Source organism: Phyllobates terribilis, unplaced genomic scaffold (genome assembly GCF_046119375.1).
Source record: "Phyllobates terribilis strain yellow unplaced genomic scaffold, ASM4611937v1 Scaffold_7__3_contigs__length_470593459, whole genome shotgun sequence".
In the NCBI taxonomy this organism is placed as follows: Eukaryota; Metazoa; Chordata; class Amphibia; order Anura; family Dendrobatidae; genus Phyllobates; species Phyllobates terribilis.
Genome location: NW_027362767.1, coordinates 192,040,043 through 192,064,702, shown reverse-complemented (window position 1 = coordinate 192,064,702; position 24,660 = coordinate 192,040,043). Strand labels below are relative to the sequence as shown.

Below are 24,660 nucleotides of genomic sequence, written 5' to 3'. Positions count from 1 at the left end.
ATTTCTCCAGAAAGTGCACGGATCCAGAAAGGAAGATGAACAAGGCAAAAAATGAAGAACAATGCATCCATCACTGGAAATCCGGAAAAGTTAAATGTCTATTTAAAAATTTTTTTTTTGATAAAAAAAGATTTAAAAAAAAACATGATTTTTTTTAAAAAAAGGCGTATGGTCAGAGTTATGCTCACTGACGCGTTTCGAACATAAATTGTTCTTAGTCTTAGTATGGCATAGTTCTGACGCGTAACGATGATGTGACCAAAGAGGAAATGACGTGGCTAAGTGGTTTTTGGTTGGTTTATTGGTTACACTATATAAAAAGACACAATCATATTTTTCTCAATATCTGACATGAAAGGAGATCCCAAACGTGTGACACAAGTCATTCAGTGTAAGGGCAATGGGACCAAATACTAATGAAATGGATGAAAACTTTTGACTTTGCAGTAAGTAATAAAAATGCCTTAAAGCATTCTCTCTCTCTCTCATTATTCTGGCATTTCGTAAATATTAAACATTATGGTATAATCCTGATTGTCCTAAAACAGGAAAGGTTTATTCTGATTTCATGTCAGATATTGAGAAAAACCTGCAGATGTGTCTTTATATATTGTGGATGGAAACTTCTGGTTTCAACTGTATATTGTGAACCCCCAAACTCACGGATACCCATTTGTCCATATTTGATTGTGTCAATTCCTTGAAGGGGTGTAGTTTCCAAAATGGGGTCACTTGTTTCCACTGTTTAGGGGTTCTCCAAACGCAACATGGCATCTGCTAATTATTCCAATAAATTTTGCATTCAAAAAGTCAAATGGCGCTCCTTCCCTTCCGAGCCCTGACGTGCGCCCAAACTGTCCTTTTCCTCCACATATTGGGTATCGGCATACTCAGAAAAAAAAAATTGGGTCTAAAGTGAAATTTTTACGAAAAAAAGTTAAAATGTTTATTTTTTCCATATTCCATTAATTCATGTGAAGCACCTGAAGGGTTAATAAACTTCTTGAATGTGGTTTTGAGCACCTTGAGGGGTGCAGTTTTTAGAATCTTCTGTCATAAAGACCCCTCAAAGTGACTTCATATGTGACGTGGTTCCTTAAAAAAAAAAGGTTTTGTAAATTTTGTTGGAAAAATTAGAAATCACTGGTCAACTTTTAACAAAAAAAAAATTATGTTTCAAAAATTGTGCTTATGTAAAGTAGTCATGTGGGAAATGTTATTAATTAACTATGTTGTGTGACATATCTCTCTGATTTAAGGGCACAAATATTTCGCCAATATTCAATTTTTTTTTCACATAACGCAAAAAATATCTAACAAATGTGACCACTATTATGAAGTACAATATTGTCACGAGAAAACAGTCTCAGAATCAGGGGGATCCGGTGAAGCTCCAGAGTTATTACATCATAAAGTGACAGTGGTCAGAATTGTAAAAATTGGCCCGGTCATGAAGGTGAAACCAGGCTTGGGGGGGTAAAGGGGATAATACAGTCATTTCCCTGCTGAACTCCGTTAACCTGAAGTTTTACAACCAATAGTCCACAGTAAAAAGAAGTGGGATTGTGAATATTTTACTTACATGTAACACCAGAATTTGTACTAGAAAAATGCAAAAATCTACATGGTGAACTCAGCAAACAAAGTTCACAGGTGGGGAATCTACAAATTACCGTTCACGAACAATGAACATCTGCGCGAGCGTTTGCCCAGGTTAGTAATCTGGCACCAATCATCTTGGGATATGTGGAGTCAGTTCAGGGAAGGAAGGACGTGTGTATCAGCTTCTCTCTTGTTAGTCCGCACCACTTGGAGGAAACACAGAAGAGTTCGTAAGTCGCACGAGATTACAAGATCAATTGTGATTTACAAAAGATTTTATTAATCGACAGTATCAAGTGACGACTTATCTAGTGGATCGCAGGACAGATCCTCCCGTCTCCTTCACTGCGCTGATTGTAGATGTAAAGCTACAATAGACCGCAGTCCGATCAATCAGGATAATGAGGCAGAAGTACATAGTGCATGGAGAAATCAGAAGACATTATAAATGGAGATTAATGTCGTCGGCTGTCCCCGTCGGTGGGCCAGTAGGATAAGGCTGGGTGAGTGGTATCATCGCCACATTTCTTGGCACAGGATACTTGCATGAAGTCTTCCTTCATTGTTGCATACAGTGATAGTAATTGACCTTTACAGATAAAGATGAATAAATATAGACTATAACCGAAGGTGCGCTGTCTGCTGACGTTCATCTTGTTTTCTCCCGGTTTCATCCGCTAACCAGACAGTACACAAAAGAGCCGAAGCGAAACGCCTTGAGCTGACCGGGTGAAGACGACAGCGTCCACAGAGAGCTGCACCGGAGGTAATCTGCTGTCATCTCCATCCAAAATAAAGTGCCGGTAGCTCAAAGCTTGAAGTAGGACACCTCTCTTCACAGTCCGGAGGTGCGAAATACACCACAAAAGTAGAGGAGCATGGCTTCCCAGGATCCGGGATTACATGGCCACACGCTCAGTTGAACAGTATAGAGTCTGGATCTTGATTGGCCATCTGCGCTATGTGCTTGAGAACGTCCTTCTTTGTGATGATGCCCAATAATCTCCTGCAGGGAAATCGGGGAAGACATTAGAATTGGTTGGTGCTTCTGTAATGTAACCCCCTGCTGTGCAGCATTCAGAGAGATGGACATCTGCAGAGTAAACTCGTCTGTCTATTAGGAGACTGCCGCAACTCATCGGCATTCTGGGACTGAATTCAATCTGTCTGTAAGGTCTATCCCCCCCACCCAAAAAATAATAAACCTAGACGAGTATGAACACGCAGGTCTCTAAAATGAAAATCCATTCTCACCTTTATATCTTCTGTTGCTACATTCCTAACTAGCGTTTTTATTCATATGCAAATGAGGTATTAAGTGCTCTGGGTGTCACAGAGCACTTAACGGTCTTCTGCCTCTGCAGGCGGTTTCCCCGCCCAGCACCGGCCTCTTTAGCTTGATTTCTAGATCACTGTCTGATGCCGCCTGATTTACCCAGACAGCCATCAATCAAGTTTAAGAAGCTGATACTGAGGCAATGGTTCAAGTGCTCGGTCACATCTAGAGCACTTAAAGCCTCATTTGCATATGCAGGATTACACTAATTATTCAGGGAATGCAGTAACAGATAGAAGATACAAAGAGGTATTGATGGATTTTTATTTCAAAGACCTGCATGCCCGTGCAGGCAGTTCAGGAGCGCTGATCTTACGGACAGATTCCCTGTACGTTCTTTAAAGACGCTGAAGTTGGGATTTGAACTTTTTGACCTCTAGATTTACGAATGACGACAACCACCATGGTGGCCACCAGAGTCTCCAAATGCTTTTCTTGAATAGACAATCAAATTTATGTGTAGCTTCTATAGACACGTCAGGAGAGCGGACAGGCCCTTTAATAAGTCACATGTCTCTGGCCATAGTGGCAAAGACTTGCTTCAAAAAACTCTGCAGGTCTTAACATCTATGTGTGCGGTTATATTGTAGGACTACATCACATGCATGTGCAAAAGTGGCAATGAGGCATTGAGAATTAAACCAATCAAAACCCAAATGTTAAAGTTTCCTAATTAGCTAATAAATGTGACACGGTGCCGGGTGCACAATACGGCACATTAGGGCTGGGTGAGGACGTGGCACATCTAATGACCATCGATCACGTCTTGTGTAGACCCGACCATCCCAGCTCTGCTGGAGCTTTAGTTGCAGTCCACAAGGCACAAACTATTTTGCGCCCATAGACTTCAACACAAGTCCATGTCTGTGATTCGGCTGTTTTGTTTTTTCTTTATCACAGTGAGAAAAGTAAGGTCCAGCCAGGACTGTGTATAGCAGGACCACAGATGGCTGCACAGCTCACCCGTTGTGCGTCACCAGACACTGGCGGAGCCCGAGCTTGCGGAAAATGTCAACCACAATCTCCATCGGAGTCTGGTCTGTGATGGTGAAAGGACTCAGGTCCATAATACTGCGCAGCTTCAGGCTAGGCGCTGCCGTCGGCGGCTGTGGTGGGGTATGTTCTGTGAAGGAGATCCTGGAGGAGCTGACGATGCCATCTTGTTTCTTCCTGGCACTTTCTGAAGAAGGAAACCCAGAGAAATATCATAAAAACAGCCAAGTCATAGGACGACAATAATAGAGACTTCCAATGTGGTCTAGAAGGCATGCAGAAAAAAACGGTGAGGCCAAAGTAGAAAATAACGAAAGGCAATTTTTTTGAGGTTTTAAATACTAAGTCCCCCCATACACACGACCGCACCCTCCACCCATACCCAGGGGCGCTCGCTCAGCCGACAACAAACTCTTTACCAGCAGCTAATATCCGGGAAGTCGGACATGCCTGATCGACATCTCATCTATCAAGTGGCCGATGCCACCATATGCATCGGTCGGCCAAACCAGTCAATACGGCACGGGGGTGTGGGAATGAGGTGGTTGGGCCAACATTATTCTAATGTGTATCTGCCCCATTGATCGTTGTTTCAATTATTATTTCATTAATACACATGAAAATAAGAAACTATGTAACATATCTCATCAGAGAAATCAGCTTCTTTCTCTTCCTAGACTGATGTTTCCACCTCAATTCATGTGAAAATATTTCCCGTCTTCAATGAATACAGATTTTACCCATTACTAAGATAGGAGATGGCAGTTGGTGCTTATAACATTTTATGGAGAGTGGAGGAGGCAGGAACTAGAAGCCGAGAGACATTCTGCTGCAAGTTCTCCTGAGGTGGGAGGAGCTGGAGGGAGACACAGACATTCTGCTGTAAGTTCTCCTGAGGTTGGAGGAGCTGGAGGGAGACAGATATTCTGCAGCAAGTTCTCCTGAGGTGGGAGGAGCTGGAGGCAGACACAGACACTCTGCAGCAAGTTCTCCTGAGGTGGGAGGAGCAGGAGTCAGACACTGACATTCTGCAGCAAGTTTTCCTGAGGTGGAAGGAACTGGAGGCAGACACAGACATTCTGCTGTAAGTTCTCCAGAGGTGGGAGGAGCTGGAGGGAGACAGATATTCTGCAGCAAGTTCTCCTGAGGTGGGAGGAGCTGGAGGCAGACAGACATTCTGCAGCAAGTTCTCCTGAGGTGGGAAGAGCTGGAGGTAGACATAGACATTCTGCAGCAAGTTTTCCTGAGGTGGAAGGAGCTGTAGGCAGACACAGACATTCTGCTGTAAGTTCTCCTGAGGTGGGAGGAGCTGGAGGCAGACAGACATTCTGCAGCAAGTTCTCCTGAGGTGGGAGGAGCTGGAGGCAGACAGACATTCTGCTGCAAGTTCTCCTGAGGTGGGAGGAGCTGGAGGCAGACACAGACATTCTGCTGTAAGTTATCCTGAGGTGGGAGGAGCTGGAGGCAGTCCTAGACATTGTGCTGCAAGTACTCCTGAGGTGGGAGGATCTAGAAGCAGACACAGACATTCTGCAGCAAGTTCTCCTGAGGTGGGAGGAGCTAGAGGCAGACACAGACATTCTGCTGCAAGTTCTCCTGAGGTGGGAGGAGCTGGAGGGAGACACAGACATTGTGCTGCAAATTCTCCTGAGGTGGGAGGAGCTGGAGGGAGACAGAAATTCTGCTGCAAATTCTCCTGAGGTGGGAGGAGCTAGAGGTAGACACAGACATTCTGCTCCAAGTTCTCCTGAAATGACAGTTACAGTTCTCCATAGAACATTATGAGCACCAACTTTCTAACCTCTCAGTAATGGGAAAATCTGTGTTCAATGAAGACAGATTTTACCCATGAATTGAGAATTTTCAGAGTAAAAGGTCAGTACAGGAGAAGTGTAACATTCCTGGCGGCGTGCTTGCATAGTGCACCATCTCCCACTATGCAAGATCGCATCTTAACCTTCAGTCCAGTTTGTAAGCCGTGCTCCTGTTCTACTGTGTGCATGCTCTGGTCTGACTGTTTAGGGCGGCGGCCCGGTTACTTCCTGTTTCTTATAGCTGGTGGGCACACTCCTAATGCGTCCCCAGCCTATTGCTGTGAGTCACTGGATATTTAAACCCACTCCACCTTGTAGGAGATGCCTGAGCAACTCTTACCTTCAGAGGGCTCCTTCCCTCTGATGTGCCAGGTCCCGTTCTGTTTCTTGCCTGTCCGCCAACCTGGGGGCTGTATTCCCAAGCCCGTCTGAACTATCTCTTAGCCTGTTTGTCCGCCTCTCTGGGGGCCGTATACCCAGACTCGCTCCTGTATCTTGTTGCAGTGTCAGTTCCTGTCTGAACACTCTCCTAGCCTGTTTGTCTACATGTCCGTACCTTCCCTTTTCCTGCAGTATCTGAACCTGCACCTAACTCCAACTCGTCTCTGTACTTCAGTTTGTGAGTTTTGTGTCCACTCGCTACTTCATGTGTAGTACCTTGTGTGTATTTGGCTCTGCATGTCCCTTTTCCCTTCCTCCGTATCTTCTTCCTGTGTTCTAGCCATCTTCCTGCATTTTCCTGTCTGTTCCATGTGCACAGAGCCCTGTCCTCTCTGCCTTGTCCACCGCACCTGCGGTTTTGCTCTGCTCAGCCTTGTCCACCGCACCTGCGGTTTTGCTCTGCTCAGCCCTGTCCACCGCACCTGCGGTTTCGCTCTGCTCAGCCCTGTCCACCGCACCTGCGGTTTCGCTCTGCTCAGCCCTGTCCACCGCACCTGCGGTTTCGCTCTGCTTGACTACAGCATCTGCGGCTCTGAACCCATCTCCAGCCTGCGCTCCAACCTGCTAGTACCTCCCTGTCTGCATACCAGCCGTGCTTGCCAGTGCCCACCTGTCTGCATACCAGCCGTGCTTGCCAGTGCCCACCTGTTTGTATACCAGCCGTACTTGCCAATACCCACCTGCCTGTCTGCCAGTCTAACCTGCCTGTTCCTGCATTCCCCGGTGTGGGTCAACAACTGTGACCAGGGTCTGACCTGGAGTCGCACCTGGTCCCTCTGCTCGGTTCCTCCTTGGTCCAAGGAGTCGACTAAGCCGCCATGCGACCATTGTCGGATCGGGTTGATACTTAGTTACGCCCCTCCAGGCACTTCTCGGTTCATGGTACAGTGGGATCACTAAGCACGCTCACGCCAGTCAGTCCGGGCGTGTGCATAACAAGAAGGATTAAGTAGATTAGATTGCTCTAATAAGATATATTAGAGTTTCTCATTTTTATGTGTACTATTGATACAGAAAAGAAAATAAATGGTTAGTCTACGTGCTCCACCGCTGCTGCACTCTGTGAGTAGCAATAAAGGACGTGCCATCATTACGGACATCATGCTGCTACAATGGATTCACAACAGAAGACTGGTGGACAGGAGCAGAATCCTAACAGTAGGTATATCAGGTACAGTTATATGAAAAAGTTTGGGCACCCCTATTAATCTTAAGCTTATTGTTTTATAAAAATTGGTGTTTTTGCAACAGCTATTTCAGTTTGATATATGTAATAACTGTTGGACACAGTAATGTTTCTGCCTTGAAATGAGGTTTATTGTACTAACAGAAAATGTGCAATCTGCATTCAAACAAAATTTGACAGGTGCATAAGTATGGGCACCTCACCAGAAAAGTGACATTAATATTTAGTAGATCCTCCTTTTGCCTCTAGTCGCTTCCTGTAGCTTTTAATGAGTTCCTGGATGCTGGATGAAGGTATTTTTGACCATTCCTCTTTACAAAACAATTCCAGTTCAGTTAAGTTTGATGGTCGCTGAGCATGGACAGCCCTCTTCAAATGATCCCACAGATGTTCAATGATATTCAGGTCTGGGGACTGGGCTGGCCATTCCAGAACATTGTAATTGTTCCTCTGCATGAATGCCTGAGTAGATTTGGAGCGGTGTTTTGGATCATTGTCTTGCTGAAAGATCCATCCCCTGCGTAACTTCAACTTTATCACTGATTCTTGAACATTATTGTCAAGAATCTGCTGATACTAAGTGGAATCCATGCGTCCCTCAACTTTAACAAGATTCCCGCTGCCGGCATTGGCCACACAGCCCCAAAGCATGATGGAACCTCCACCAAATTTTACTGTGGGTAGCAAGTGTTTTTCTTGGAATGCTGTGTTTTTTTGCCGCCATGCATAATGCCTTTTTGTATGACCAAACAACTCAATCTTGGTTTCATCAGTCCACAGGACCTTCTTCCAAAAAGAAATTGGCTTCTCCAAATGTGCTTTTGCATACCTCAGCCGACTCTGTTTGTGGCGTGCTTGCAGAAACGGCTTCTTTCGCATCACTCTCCCATACAGCTTCTCCTTGTGCAAAGTGCGTTGTATAGTTGACCGATGCACAGTGACACCATCTGCAGCAAGTTGATGTTGCAGCTCTCTGGAGGTGGTCTGAGGATTGTCCTTGACTGATCTCACCATTCTTCTTCTCTGCCTTTCTGATGTTTTTCTTGGCCTGCCACTTCTGGCCTTAACAAGAACTGTCCCTGTGTTCTTCCATTTCCTTACTATGTTCCTCACAGTGGAAACTGACAGGTTAAATCTCTGAGACAGCTTTTTGTATCCTTCCCCTGAACAACTATGTTGAATAATCTTTGTTTTCAGATCATTTGACAGTTGTTTTGAGGAGCCCATGATACCACTCTTCAGAGGAGATTCAAACAGGAGAACAACTTGCAAGTGGCCACTTTAAGTAGCTTTTCTCATGATTGCATACACCTGGCTATGAAGTTTAAAGCTCAATGAGGTTACAAAACCAAAAAAAGTGCTTTAGTAAGTCAGTAAAAAGTAGGTAGGAGTATTTAAAACAAGAAAATGATAAGGGTGCCCATACTTATGCACCTGTCAAATTTTGTTTGAATGCAGATTGCACATTTTCTGTTAGTACAATAAACCTAATTTCAAGGCAGAAACATTATTGTGTCCAACAGTTATTACATATATCAAACTGAAATCGCTGTTGCAAAAACACCAATTTTTATAAAACATTAAGCTTAAGATTAATAGGGGTGCCCAAACTTTTTCATATAACTGTATATCTAAAGGTTTTTCCCACAGCAATGTGCATTCGCGACCAACAAGACGACATTTATCACCTGTGCTGTGGATAGCGGATATACAGCCATTGTTGCACAACGCTTTGATGAACAGCACATTTTTGGGAATTACGTACAGTAACTTGGAGGACCTTACTGAACTGTGAGATCTCACATCAGAATTTTATTCTAGAAAATAATTTGCAGTTATTCTCTTACCGATGGAGATGATTAAGTCTCGCCTCAGCACAAAACCCACAAGCCTCTGAGACTCCCGGGAAACCACAACAGGGAAGCCACTATAAGTTGTTTCGGTGATTGCCGCCTCGATGTCCGCCACGGTCATACTGTCTTGTGTGATGACGGTTAGTGTTGGGTCATTACGTCGTGGTCGCATTACATCCATTGCAAGAGTTTTATGACTAAACTCCTCTTTGGCCTCCAGAAAAGGGTAACCATTCAAGCGGATGTGGGCATCGTAGATGCTTTCCCTTCCTAAAGCATCTGCCACCCACTTGCTGGTCATGGCCGCAGCCATTAAAGGCACAATGTACTCCAGTCCGCCAGTCAGCTCAAACATGATGACTACAAGAGAGACGGTCATGCGAGTGGCTCCACCTGCAAAAACAGAAAAGTAATTGAAAAATATTACTAGATATTACTAACTAAGTTATACATGCTGCCTAAATCACGAGCAGCACAAATCAGGAGTCTGGCTGCATGCATGAAGCCAAGTATATTATTCTCTAAAACATTGGAGCATTTCAGAGAAAGTACACTGTAAAAGGTCCGGCCAGGGACCATAGAACAGACTTGTCCGGCTCAGTCCGTGGCCGGCTTTTCCCAGCGCTGCTGCAGGTGATTGACAGGTCTCTGCTGTGTGTGTGTACATAGCAACAGACTTGGTGCTGAGAAGACCAAAGTATATTTTCTCTGAAACACTTTATTAGAAAAATATACATGGCTATCATTTGGCAGCCATTCACCTGCGGGGTTCCCTTAAAAGAAGTTTTTAGGAACTTTTACGCTGATGGTCCATCTTTAGGAAAGGTTATCAATATTTAACAGATGAGAGAGTGACACCCAGTACACCCTGTGACCAGCTATTTCTGATGGGAACAGTGGCTCAGTTGTGGAGCCGCACAGCTCCTTCAAAGTTATAGGGGCCATGGGGTACTGGGTTGTGGTAGCATACTGCCCTTTAGTTGTTTTCATTGCAGGGCTTATTCATTCAATCCATGTGTTTCCCAGTGTCTCCTATGCGATGAATATACAGCAGAGCCAGCATCATACAGCAGTCCCAGTGTCTCCTTTGTGAGGTAAAAACAGCAATCCATGTTTATCCTATGTGATATACTGTGTATACAGCAGTCTCAGCGTCTCCTATGTGAAGTATACAGCAGTCTCAGCGTCTCCTATGTGATATATACAGCAGTCTCAGCGTCTCCTATGTGATGTATATACAGCAGTCTCAGTGTCTCCTATGCAATGTATATACAGCAGTCTCAGTGTCTCCTATATGATGCATATACAGCAGTCCCAGTGTTTCCTATGTGATGTATATACAGCAGTCTCAGTGTCTCCTATGCGATGAATATACAGCAGTCCCAGTGTTTCCTATGCGATGTATATACAGCAGTCAGTGTCTCCTATGCGATGTATATACAGCAGTCCCAGTGTTTCCTATGCGATGTATATACAGCAGTCCCAGTGTCTCCTATGTGAGGTAAAAACAGCAATCCATGTTTATCCTATGTGATATACTGTGTATACAGCAGTCCCAGAGTCTCCTATGTGATGTACACAGCAGTCCCAGAGTCTCCTATGTGATGTATATACAGCAGTCTCAGTGTCTCCTATGCGATGTATATACAGCAGTCCCAATGTTTCCTATGCAGTGTATATAGAGCAGTCCCAGTGTTTCCTATGCGATGTATATACAGCAGTCTCAGTCTCTTATGCGATGTATATACAGCAGTCTGTTTCCTATGCGATGTATATACAGCAGTCTCAGTGTCTCCTATGCGATGTATGTACAGCAGTCCCAGTGTTTCCTATGCGATGTATGTACAGCAGTCCCAGTGTTTCCTATGCGATGCATATACAGCTGTCCCAGTGTTTCCTATGCAATGTATATACAGCAGTCCCAGTGTTTCCTATGCGATGTATATACAGCAGTCTCAGTGTCTCCTATGCGATGTATGTACAGCAGTCCCAGTGTTTCCTATGCGATGTATGTACAGCAGTCCCAGTGTTTCCTATGTGATGCATATACAGCAGTCCCAGTGTTTCCTATGCGATGCATATACAGCTGTCCCAGTGTTTCCTATGCGATGCATATACAGCAGTCCCAGTGTTTCCTATGCGATGCATATACAGCTGTCCCAGTGTTTCCTATGCAATGTATATACAGCAGTCCCAGTGTTTCCTATGCGATGCATATACAGCAGTCCCAGTGTTTCCTATGCGATGCATATACAGCTGTCCCAGTGTTTCCTATGCAATGTATATACAGCAGTCCCAGTGTTTCCTATGCGATGTATATACAGCAGTCTCAGTGTCTCTTATGCGATGTATATACAGCAGTCTGTTTTCTATGCGATGTATATACAGCAGTCTCAGTGTCTCCTATGCGATGTATGTACAGCAGTCCCAGTGTTTCCTATGCGATGTATGTACAGCAGTCCCAGTGTTTCCTATGCGATGCATATACAGCAGTCCCAGTGTTTCCTATGCGATGCATATACAGCTGTCCCAGTGTTTCCTATGCGATGCATATACAGCAGTCCCAGTGTTTCCTATGCGATGCATATACAGCTGTCCCAGTGTTTCCTATGCAATGTATATACAGCAGTCCCAGTGTTTCCTATGCGATGTATATACAGCTGTCCCAGTTTTTCCTATGCGATGTATATACAGCAGTCCCAGTGTCTCCTATTTTATGTTTAACAGCAGTCTCAGTGTCTCCTATGTGATTTATATACTGCAGTCTCGGTGTCTCCTATGTGATTTATATACTGCAGTCTCTGTGTCTCCTATGTGATTTATATACTGCAGTCTCTGTGTCTCCTATGTGATGTAATTACAGCAGGCTCAGTGTCTCCTATATGATATATATACACACTGCAGTCTCATTGTCTCCTATGTGATGTAATTACAGCAGTCTCAGTGTCTCCTATATAATATATATACAGCAGTCTCAGTGTCTCCTATGCGATGTATACACAGAAGTCTCGGTGTCTCCTATGTGATGTATAACAGCAGTCCATGTGTCTCCCATGTGATGTATATACAGCAGTCTCAGTGTCTCCTATGTGATGTATACACAGTAGTGTCTGTCTCCTGTGATGTATATACCCCACTCTCGGTGTCTCCCACGTGATGTATATACAGTAGTCTCTGTCTCCTGTGATGCATATACCGCAGTCTCGGTGTCTCCTATGTGATGTAATTACAGCAGGCTCAGTGTCTCCTATATGATATATATACACACTGCAGTCTCATTGTCTCCTATGTGACGTAATTACAGCAGTCTCAGTGTCTCCTATATAATATATATACAGCAGTCTCGGTGTCTCCTATGTGAAGTATAACAGCAGTCCATGTGTCTCCCATGTGATGTATATACAGCAGTCTCAGTGTCTCCTATGTGATGTATACACAGTAGTGTCTGTCTCCTGTGATGTATATACCGCACTCTCGGTGTCTCCCACGTGATGTATATACAGTAGTCTCTGTCTCCTGTGATGCATATACCGCAGTCTCGGTGTCTCCTATATGATGTATATACAGCAGTCTCAGTGTCTCCTATGTGATGTATACATAGTAGTGTCTTTCTTCTGTGATGTATACACAGTAGTCTCGGTGTCTCCTATGTGATGTATATACAGCAGTCCATGTGTCTCCTATGTGATGTATATACTGGAGATCTCCCACTACTTCAGTTCTATAAATGTAACATGAGCAGTGATGAATTTCCCCCTGTGAGGAGACCCGCAGTGTAATATACATCTGTGTTCGGAACATGTTACTGCTGTGAGTTCTATATAAAATTTATTGTCACAAAGAGTTGCCTGCGCTCCAGACCGATTCAAATATGGAAGAGCAGCTACAAGTAGCAACATCATCAATACCGACTAACATAGTTCCACCATTGAGAAGCAGCTCCAGCCATCACATTAGGACGAGTTCATTCATTATTTTACCATATATAGCAGTATAGTTTTTAAGTTGATAATTATTTACGGACCCCGTAGGATGGTACAAGTATCCAAATAGCTCATGGAAGAATAAAGGTTCCCCACCAATGCTTTAAAGTGTAACTAATATAGATGGCTTTTAGGGTTTTTTCCCTTGCCCTGCACCTTTCTATCAGTATGTGATTGCTGTATATGGTGTCTTAGAAATGACTGTTACAAGTCTTGGAAGGCAAAGAGGAAAAAAACAAACAAAAATAAATAACAATGACGGCATCTCCAGGGGGTTTAGCCCCTCGGGACCGGAACAATTACCAGTTTTATGCTCATTTTTACCTCCTCTTCTTCACCAGAACTTTTTACATTTTTCCTTCAATATAAAGCAGGTGAGGTTTTATCTTTTAAAGTACATGTTGTATCTTTGAGTGACACCATTTATTTTACTGAATCACGCACTGAAATATGAGATAAAAAATTCCAAGTGCAGTGGAACTGGCGAAAAAACACAAAAAAACTACAATTCTGACATTGTTTTTATGGATTACATAGTGCAGTAAAAATTACCTATAAACTTGATTCAGCAGGTCAGTGACATTGGGCGATAGCAAACTTGTCTGGTTTTAGATTTTTGCAGCCAAAGAAAAGTCACAAATTAGTAAAAAAAAAAATGAAAAATTACACGTCTCAAAAATCGGTGACAAACTCCTTTTTTATTTCTCTTTCTCGGTGCCATTGGGGGCTTGTATTTTCTGCGTTGAGCTGTAGTTGTCATTGGTATCACTTTTGGGGTACATAAGACGTACTGATCACGTGTGGGGTACATAAGACGTACTGATCACCTTTTCATATTTTCTCCCACTTTTGCTCCCTTCGGAGACTACTTTAGCCTGCAATTACTTTTACTGTATACTCTAAAACCACAGTATGAATCGCAGGCCGCCATGATGACCCATCAATTGCAGGGGGACGATGCGTGTTATTTACATGCTGCTGTCAGTGATTGTCAGTGGCATGTAAATAGTTAAGCAGCAGTGACTGCAGCTGGCACCGATCGCTGTTTTTACAGTCAGTTGCTGGCTATGTATTAAGCCGACATCAGCCCTGTAGGCACAGGCACAGCTCATGAGCCCGCTCCATATAAGTGCAAGCTGACCGAGGCATACATGTACATGGTGCATGAAGAGCTTGATGTAATGGAATAGTATATTATGAATACATCTTATGCATTCAGACATTACTGGTCAGTTCTGATGCTCAATGTCCATAAAGTGACCTTTTTTTCGGCCTAGCATCTAATACACAGGGCCTGCAGAGGCTGTGAGCTGCAGTTTTGACAGCCTCAGGGCTAATACAATGTTCAACAATTAAGGTACTTACCGAGACAAGCAGCAGCTCCTACCATAGCATAAAGGCCTGGAGTGATGCAGTCGGCCCCCTGACTGCACCATCCCTTGAAGATGGGCCAGTCGTGGTGATAGAAGGCCAGCTGCTCCATGCACACTCCCATCAGTCTGCCCATGATTGCACCCACTGCCATGCTTGGTATGAAGAGTCCGGAAGGCACCTACATAGAAACACAGCATTACTGGAGCCCGAGAATGCGCACATCTAATAGGGAACCTAAATAATGAGCTGCCCTTTCTGGTATCAGTGATTGTATCAGAGTGCATAAAGAGAGAGCTGTCAATCACTCATAGCACCGCCCACTGGACTAAAGATCCCAGGGAGAGGAGGGTCACATGATGAAAACATCTCACACACTGTCTATAAAGCTGCCAGACCGGACTGATCTCCATGCTGACAGCTTCCTTTTAACCTCTTCCCCCCGCAGCCAATTTTTATTTCTGCACTTATATTTTTTTCTCCCTTTCTTCCAAGACCCAGAACATTTTTGTTCTTCCATCAACTGAGAACTGAGCTGGGCAAATGCTTGTTTTTTGCGTGATGATCTGACTGTTTTATTGATAACATTTTAGGCTATAGACAATATTTTGATCAGAATATAATATATATATATACATATATATATATATATACACACACATATACACACACACACACACACACACTTCACAGGTGTGCCCTGTCAGGTTTAATAAGTGGGATTTCTTGCCTTATTAATGGGGTTGGGACCATCAGTTGTGTTGTGCAGAAGTCTGGTGGATACACAGCTGATAGTCCTACTGAATAGACTGTTAGCTGCTTTTTCTTGCCATAATACAAATTCTAAGTAAAGAAAAATGAGTGGCCATCATTACTTTAAGAAATGAGGGTCAGTCAGTGCGAAAAATTGGGAAAACTTTGAAAGTGTCCCCAAGTGCAGTTGCAAAAACCATCAAGCTCTACATAGAAACTGGCTCACATGAGGACCGCCCCAGGAAAGGAAGACCAAGAGTCACCTCTGCTTCTGAGGATAAGTTTATCCGAGTCACCAGCCTCAGAAATCGCAGGTTAACAGCAGCTCAGATTAGAGACCAGGTCAATGCCACACAGAGTTCTAGCAGCAGACACATCTCTACAACAACTGTTAAGAGTAGACTTTGTGAAGCAAGCCTTCATGGTAAAATAGCTGCTAGGAAACCACTGCTAAGGACAGGCAACAAGCAGAAGAGACTTGTTTGGGCTAAAGAACACAAGGAATGGACATTAGACCAGTGGAAATCGGTGCTTTGGTCTGATGAGTCCAAATTTGAGATCTTTGGTTCCAACCACCGTGTATTTGTGCGACGCAGAAAAGGTGAACGGATGGACTCTACATGCCTGGTTCCCACCGTGAAGCATGGAGGAGGAGGTGTGATGGTGTGGGGGTGCTTTGCTGGTGACACTGTTGGGGATTTATTCAAAATTGAAGGCATACTGAACCAGCATGGCTACCACAGCATCTTGCAGCGGCATGCTATTCCATCCGGTTTGCGTTTAGTTGGACCATCATTTATTTTTCAACAGGACAATGACCCCAAACTCACCTCCAGGCTGTGTAAGGGCTATTTGACCAAGAAGGAGAGTGATGGGGTGCTACACCAGATGACCTGGCCTCCACAGTCACCAGACCTGAACCCAATCGAGATGGTTTGGGGTGAGCTGGACCGCAGAATGAAGGCAAAAGGGCCAACAAGTGCTAAGCATCTCTGGGAACTCCTTCAAGATTGTTGGAAGACCATTTCCGGTGACTACCTCTTGAAGCTCATCAAGAGAATGCCAAGAGTGTGCAAAGCAGTCATCAAAGCAAAAGGTGGCTACTTTGAAGACCCAAGAATATAAGACATATTTTCAGTTGTTTCACACTTTATAAAATATATAATTCCACATGTGGTAATTCATAGTTTTGATGCCTTCAGTGTGAATGTACAATTTTCATAGTCATGAAAATACAGAAGAATCTTTAAATGAGAAGGTGTGTCTGTACTATATATAATGGAGTAAGGACTAAAGAAGTGTTTTGAATTACTTCTTGCTATGGCATTTACCGATAGGGTTAATTAATTGTATATTTTGGTAGAATCAATGTTTATGAACACGGAGATACTAAATGTGTGTATTTTTTCCCATTTGTTAGTCCCCTTAGGGGGAACGCTTACACTATATACTGTTTCACTGTAATGTGACTCGTGGTCTCCATTGAAGCTCAACATATGGGTAAGAGTAACTATAGCAACCCCCCCCCCCCGCACGCACGTGCCCCCCGCTGCTATAGTAACGCATCAGCACCCCGCGATCACAGCACAGGGCATTAAAGGAAGCCAGTAACAGCATGCAGTGCCACGTGCTCCATATAAAGGGGTTTTCACACAAATGAAAGTTGACTTCAATCAATAGATCTTGGAATAATAATAATTTCCACAAGTGGATGTGATTAAATAAAATGTTCCCGTGCTGAGATAATCCTATAAATGTCCCCTGGACGCAGGAGATTATACAGACATTACAGCCGGGGAGGACGCAGGAGAGTATACAGACATTACAGCAGGGGAGGACGCAGGAGAGTATACAGACATTACAGCCGGGGAGGACGCAGGAGAGTATACAGACATTACAGCAGGGGAGGACGCAGGAGAGTATACAGACATTACAGCAGGGGAGGAAGCAGGAGAGTATACAGACATTACAGCCGGGGAGGACGCAGGAGAGTATACAGACATTACAGCAGGGGAGGACGCAGGAGAGTATACAGACATTACAGCAGGGGAGGACGCAGGAGAGTATACAGACATTACAGCAGGGGAGGACGCAGGAGAGTATACAGACATTACATCAGGGGAGGACGCAGGAGAGTATACAGACATTACAGCAGGGGAGGACGCAGGAGAGTATACAGATATTACAGCAGAGGAGGACGCAGGAGAGTATACAGACATTACAGCAGGGGAGGACGCAGGAAAGTATACAGACATTACAGCAGAGGAGGACGCAGGAGAGTATACAGACATTACAGCAGGGGAGGACGCAGGAGAGTATACAGACATTACAGCAGGGGAGGATGCAGGAGAGTATACAGATATTACAGCAGGGGAGGACGCAGGAGAGTATACAGACATTACAGCAGAGGAGGATGCAGGAGAGTATACAGACATTACAGCAGAGGAGGATGCAGGAGAGTATACAGACATTACAGCAGGGGAGGACTCAGGAGAGTATACAGACATTACAGCAGGGGAGGACGCAGGAGAGTATACAGACATTACAGCAGGGGAGGACGCAGGAGAGTATACAGACATTACAGCAGAGGAGGACGCAGGAGAGTATACAGACATTACAGCAGAGGAGGACGCAGGAGAGTATACAGACATTACAGCAGAGGAGGACGCAGGAGAGTATACAGACATTACAGCAGGGGAGGACGCAGGAGAGTATACAGACATTACAGCAGAGGAGGATGCAGGAGAGTATACAGACATTACAGCAGGGGAGGAAGCAGGAGAGTATACAGACATTACAGCAGAGGAGGACGCAGGAGAGTATACAGACATTACAGCAGGGGAGGACTCAGGAGAGTATACAGACATTACAGCAGGGGAGGACTCAGGAGAGTATACAGACATTACAGCAGGGGAGGACTCAGGAGAGTATACAGACATTACAGCAGGGGAGGACGCAGGAGAGTATACAGACATTACAGCAGGGGAGGATGCAGGAGAGTATACAGACATTACAGCAGGGGAGGACTCAGGAGAGTATACAGACAATACAGCAGGGGAGGACGCAGGAGAGTATACAGACATTACAGCAGGGGAGGACGCAGGAGAGTATACAGACAATACAGCAGGGGAGGACGCAGGAGAGTATACAGACATTACAGCAGGGGAGGACGCAGGAGAGTATACAGACATTACAGCAGGGGAGGACGCAGGAGAGTATACAGACATTACAGCAGGGGAGGACGCAGGAGAGTATACAGACATTACAGCAGGGGAGGACTCAGGAGAGTATACAGACATTACAGAAGGGGAGGACGCAGGAGAGTATACAGACATTACAGCAGGGGAGGAAGCAGGAGAGTATACAGACATTACAGCATGGGAGGAAGCAGGAGAGTATACAGACATTACAGCAGGGGAGGACGCAGGAGAGTATACAGACATTACAGCAGGAGAGGACGCAGGAGAGTATACAGACATTACAGCAGGGGAGGACGCAGGAGAGTATACAGACATTACAGCAGGGGAGGACGCAGGAGAGTATACAGACATTACAGCAGAGGAGGACGCAGGAGAGTATACAGACATTACAGCAGGGGAGGATGCAGGAGAGTATACAGATATTACAGCAGGGGAGGACGCAGGAGAGTATACAGACATTACAGCAGAGGAGGATGCAGGAGAGTATACAGACATTACAGCAGAGGAGGATGCAGGAGAGTATACAGACATTACAGCAGGGGAGGACTCAGGAGAGTATACAGACATTACAGCAGGGGAGGACGCAGGAGAGTATACAGACATTACAGCAGGGGAGGACGCAGGAGAGTATACAGACATTACAGCAGAGGAGGACGCAGGAGAGTATACAGACATTACAGCAGAGGAGGACGCAGGAGAGTATACAGACATTACAGCAGGGGAGGACGCAGGAGAGTATACAGACATTACAGCAGAGGAGGATGCAGGAGAGTATACAGACATTACAGCAGGGGAGGAAGCAGGAGAGTATACAGACATTACAGCAGAGGAGGACGCAGGAGAGTATACAGACATTACAGCAGGGGAGGACTCAGGAGAGTATACAGACATTACAGCAGGGGAGGACTCAGGAGAGTATACAGACATTACAGCAGGGGAGGACTCAGGAGAGTATACAGACATTACAGCAGGGGAGGACGCAGGAGAGTATACAGACATTACAGCAGGGGAGGATGCAGGAGAGTATACAGACATTACAGCAGGGGAGGACTCAGGAGAGTATACAGACAAGACAGCAGGGGAGGACGCAGGAGAGTATACAGACATTACAGCAGGGGAGGACGCAGGAGAGTATACAGACAATACAGCAGGGGAGGACGCAGGAGAGTATACAGACATTACAGCAGGGGAGGACGCAGGAGAGTATACAGACATTACAGCAGGGGACGACGCAGGAGAGTATACAGACATTACAGCAGGGGAGGACGCAGGAGAGTATACAGACATTACAGCAGAGGAGGACGCAGGAGAGTATACAGACATTACAGCAGGGGAGGACTCAGGAGAGTATACAGACATTACAGAAGGGGAGGACGCAGGAGAGTATACAGACATTACAGCAGGGGAGGAAGCAGGAGAGTATACAGACATTACAGCATGGGAGTACGCAGGAGAGTATACAGACATTACAGCAGGGGAGGACGCAGGAGAGTATACAGACATTACAGCAGGGGAGGATGCAGGAGAGTATACAGATATTACAGCAGGGGAGGACGCAGGAGTGTATACAGACATTACAGCATGGGAGGATGCAGGAGAGTATACAGACATTACAGCAAGGGAGGACGCAGGAGAGTATACAGACATTACAGCAGGAGAGTATACAGATATTACAGAAGGGGAGGACGCAGGAGAGCATACAGACATTACAGCAGGGGAGGACGCAGGAGAGTATACAGACATTACAGCAGGAGAGTATACAGATATTATAGAAGGGGAGGATGCAGGAGAGAATACAGACATTACAGCAGAGGAGGACGCAGGAGAGTATACAGACATTACAGCAGGGGAGGATGCAGGAGAGTATACAGACATTAGAGCAGGAGAGGACGCAGGAGAGTATACAGACATTACGGCAGGGGAGGACGCAGGAAAGTATACAGACATTACAGCAGGAGAGTATACAGATATTACAGAAGGGGAGGATGCAGGAGAGTATACAGACATTACAGCAGAGGAGGACGCAGGAGAGTATACAGACATTACAGCAGGAGAGTATACAGATATTACAGAAGGGGAGGATGCAGGAGAGTATACAGACATAACAGCAGAGGAGGACGCAGGAGAGTATACAGACATTACAGCAGGGGAGGACGCAGGAGAGTATACAGACATTAGAGCAGGGGAGGACGCAGGAGAGTATACAGACATTACAGCAGGGGAGGACGCAGGAGAGTATACAGACATTACAGCAGGGGAGGACGCAGGAGAGTATACAGACATTACAGCAGGGGAGGACGCAGGAGAGTATAGACATTACAGCAGGGGAGGACGCAGGAGAGTATAGACATTACAGCAGGGGAGGACGCAGGGGAGTATACAGACACTTCAGCAGGGGAGTATACAGACACTACAGCAGGGGAGGACGCAGGAGAGTATACAGACATTACAGCAGGGGAGGAGGCAGGAGAGTATACAGACATTACAGCAGGGGAGGACGCAGGAGATTATACAGACATTACAGCAGGGGAGGACGCAAGAGAGTATACAGACATTACAGCAGGAGAGTATACAGACATTACAACAGGGGAGGACGCAGGAGAGTATACAGACATTACAGCAGGGGAGGACGCAGGAGAGTATACAGACATTACAGCAGGGGAGGACGCAGGAGAGTATACAGACATTACAGCAGGGGAGGACGCAGGGGAGTATATAGACACAACAGCAGGGGAGGACGCAGGAGAGTATACAGACATTACAGCAGGGGAGGACGCAGGAGAGTATACAGACATTACAGCAGGGGAGGAGGCAGAAGAGTATACAGACATTACAGCAGGGGAGGAGGCAGAAGAGTATACAGACATTACAGCCGGGGAGGACGCAGGAGAGCATACAGACATTACAGCAGGGGAGGACGCAGGAGAGTATACAGACATTACAGCAGGAGAGTATACAGATATTACAGCAGGGGAGGATACAGGAGAGTATACAGACATTACAGCAGGGGAGGACGCAGGAGAGTATACAGACATTACAGCAGGGGAGAACGCAGGAGAGTATACAGACATTACAGCAGGGGAGGACGCAGGAGAGTATACAGACATTACAGCAGGGGAGGACGCAGGAGAGTATACAGACATTACAGCAGGGAGGACGCAGGAGAGTATACAGACACTACAGCAGGGGATGAGACAGGAGAGTATACCGACATTACAGCAGGGGAGGACGCAGGAGAGTATACAGACATTACAGCAGGGGAGGATGCAGGAGAGTATACAGATATTACAGCAGGGGAGGACGCAGGAGAGTATACAGACATTACAGCAGGGGAGGACTCAGGAGAGTATACAGACATTACAGCAGGGGAGGACGCAGGAGAGTATACAGACATTACAGCAGGGGAGGACGCAGGAGAGTATACAGACATTACAGCAGAGGAGGACGCAGGAGAGTATACAGACATTACAGCAGAGGAGGACGCAGGAGAGTATACAGACATTACAGCAGGGGAGGACGCAGGAGAGTATACAGACATTACAGCAGAGGAGGATGCAGGAGAGTATACAGACATTACAGCAGGGGAGGAAGCAGGAGAGTATACAGACATTACAGCAGAGGAGGACGCAGGAGAGTATACAGACATTACAGCAGGGGAGGACTCAGGAGAGTATACAGACATTACAGCAGGGGAGGACTCAGGAGAGTATACAGACATTACAGCAGGGGAGGACTCAGGAGAGTATACAGACATTACAGCAGGGGAGGACGCAGGAGAGTATACAGACATTACAGCAGGGGAGGATGCAGGAGAGTATACAGACATTACAGCAGGGGAGGACTCAGGAGAGTATACAGACAATACAGCAGGGGAGGACGCAGGAGAGTATACAGACATTACAGCAGGGGAGGACGCAGGAGAGTATACAGACAATACAGCAGGGGAGGACGCAGGAGAGTATACAGACATTACAGCAGGGGAGGACGCAGGAGAGTATACAGACATTACAGCAGGGGAGGACGCAGGAGAGTATACAGACATTACAGCAGGGGAGGACGCAGGAGAGTATACAGACATTACAGCATGGGAGGAAGCAGGAGAGTATACAGACATTACAGCAGGGGAGGACGCAGGAGAGTATACAGACATTACAGCAGGAGAGGACGCAGGAGAGTATACAGACATTACAGCAGGGGAGGACGCAGGAGAGTATACAGACATTACAGCAGGGGAGGACGCAGGAGAGTATACAGACATTACAGCAGAGGAGGACGCAGGAGAGTATACAGACATTACAGCAGGGGAGGATGCAGGAGAGTATACAGACATTACAGCAGAGGAGGATGCAGGAGAGTATACAGACATTACAGCAGAGGAGGATGCAGGAGAGTATACAGACATTACAGCAGGGGAGGACTCAGGAGAGTATACAGACATTACAGCAGGGGAGGACGCAGGAGAGTATACAGACATTACAGCAGGGGAGGACGCAGGAGAGTATACAGACATTACAGCAGAGGAGGACGCAGGAGAGTATACAGACATTACAGCAGAGGAGGACGCAGGAGAGTATACAGACATTACAGCAGGGGAGGACGCAGGAGAGTATACAGACATTACAGCAGAGGAGGATGCAGGAGAGTATACAGACATTACAGCAGGGGAGGAAGCAGGAGAGTATACAGACATTACAGCAGAGGAGGACGCAGGAGAGTATACAGACATTACAGCAGGGGAGGACTCAGGAGAGTATACAGACATTACAGCAGGGGAGGACTCAGGAGAGTATACAGACATTACAGCAGGGGAGGACTCAGGAGAGTATACAGACATTACAGCAGGGGAGGACGCAGGAGAGTATACAGACATTACAGCAGGGGAGGATGCAGGAGAGTATACAGACATTACAGCAGGGGAGGACTCAGGAGAGTATACAGACAATACAGCAGGGGAGGACGCAGGAGAGTATACAGACATTACAGCAGGGGAGGACGCAGGAGAGTATACAGACAATACAGCAGGGGAGGACGCAGGAGAGTATACAGACATTACAGCAGGGGAGGACGCAGGAGAGTATACAGACATTACAGCAGGGGACGACGCAGGAGAGTATACAGACATTACAGCAGGGGAGGACGCAGGAGAGTATACAGACATTACAGCAGAGGAGGACGCAGGAGAGTATACAGACATTACAGCAGGGGAGGACTCAGGAGAGTATACAGACATTACAGAAGGGGAGGACGCAGGAGAGTATACAGACATTACAGCAGGGGAGGAAGCAGGAGAGTATACAGACATTACAGCATGGGAGGAAGCAGGAGAGTATACAGACATTACAGCAGGGGAGGACGCAGGAGAGTATACAGACATTACAGCAGGAGAGGACGCAGGAGAGTATACAGACATTACAGCAGGGGAGGACGCAGGAGAGTATACAGACATTACAGCAGGGGAGGACGCAGGAGAGTATACAGACATTACAGCAGAGGAGGACGCAGGAGAGTATACAGACATTACAGCAGGGGAGGACGCAGGAGAGTATACAGACATTACAGCATGGGAGGACGCAGGAGTGTATACAGACATTACAGCAGGGGAGGACGCAGGAGAGTATACAGACATTACAGCAGGGGACGACGCAGGAGAGTATACAGACATTACAGCAGGGGAGGATGCAGGAGAGTATACAGATATTACAGCAGGGGAGGACGCAGGAGTGTATACAGACATTACAGCATGGGAGGATGCAGGAGAGTATACAGACATTACAGCAAGGGAGGACGCAGGAGAGTATACAGACATTACAGCAGGAGAGTATACAGATATTACAGAAGGGGAGGACGCAGGAGAGCATACAGACATTACAGCAGGGGAGGACGCAGGAGAGTATACAGACATTACAGCAGGAGAGTATACAGATATTATAGAAGGGGAGGATGCAGGAGAGAATACAGACATTACAGCAGAGGAGGACGCAGGAGAGTATACAGACATTACAGCAGGGGAGGATGCAGGAGAGTATACAGACATTAGAGCAGGAGAGGACGCAGGAGAGTATACAGACATTACGGCAGGGGAGGACGCAGGAAAGTATACAGACATTACAGCAGGAGAGTATACAGAT

General features: G+C 45.9%; 1 protein-coding gene across 4 annotated transcripts in view; it reads right to left on the bottom strand.

The window, feature by feature from the left end:
- Positions 1-1,859: 1,859 nt before the first annotated feature.
- LOC141154142 (H(+)/Cl(-) exchange transporter 5) overlaps positions 1,860-24,660 on the bottom strand; it is a 141,463-nt gene continuing 118,662 nt past the window's right edge. For all 4 annotated transcript variants that reach the window (XM_073639637.1, XM_073639636.1, XM_073639635.1 and 1 more), the window contains 4 exons: positions 14,574-14,760; positions 9,220-9,618; positions 3,902-4,118; positions 1,860-2,608 (listed from right to left, as the gene is read on the bottom strand). In XM_073639637.1, the coding sequence (XP_073495738.1) occupies positions 2,518-2,608; positions 3,902-4,118; positions 9,220-9,618; positions 14,574-14,760 (894 nt within the window). In that variant the 3' untranslated portion in view covers positions 1,860-2,517. The remainder of the gene's footprint in view (positions 2,609-3,901; positions 4,119-9,219; positions 9,619-14,573; positions 14,761-24,660) is intronic.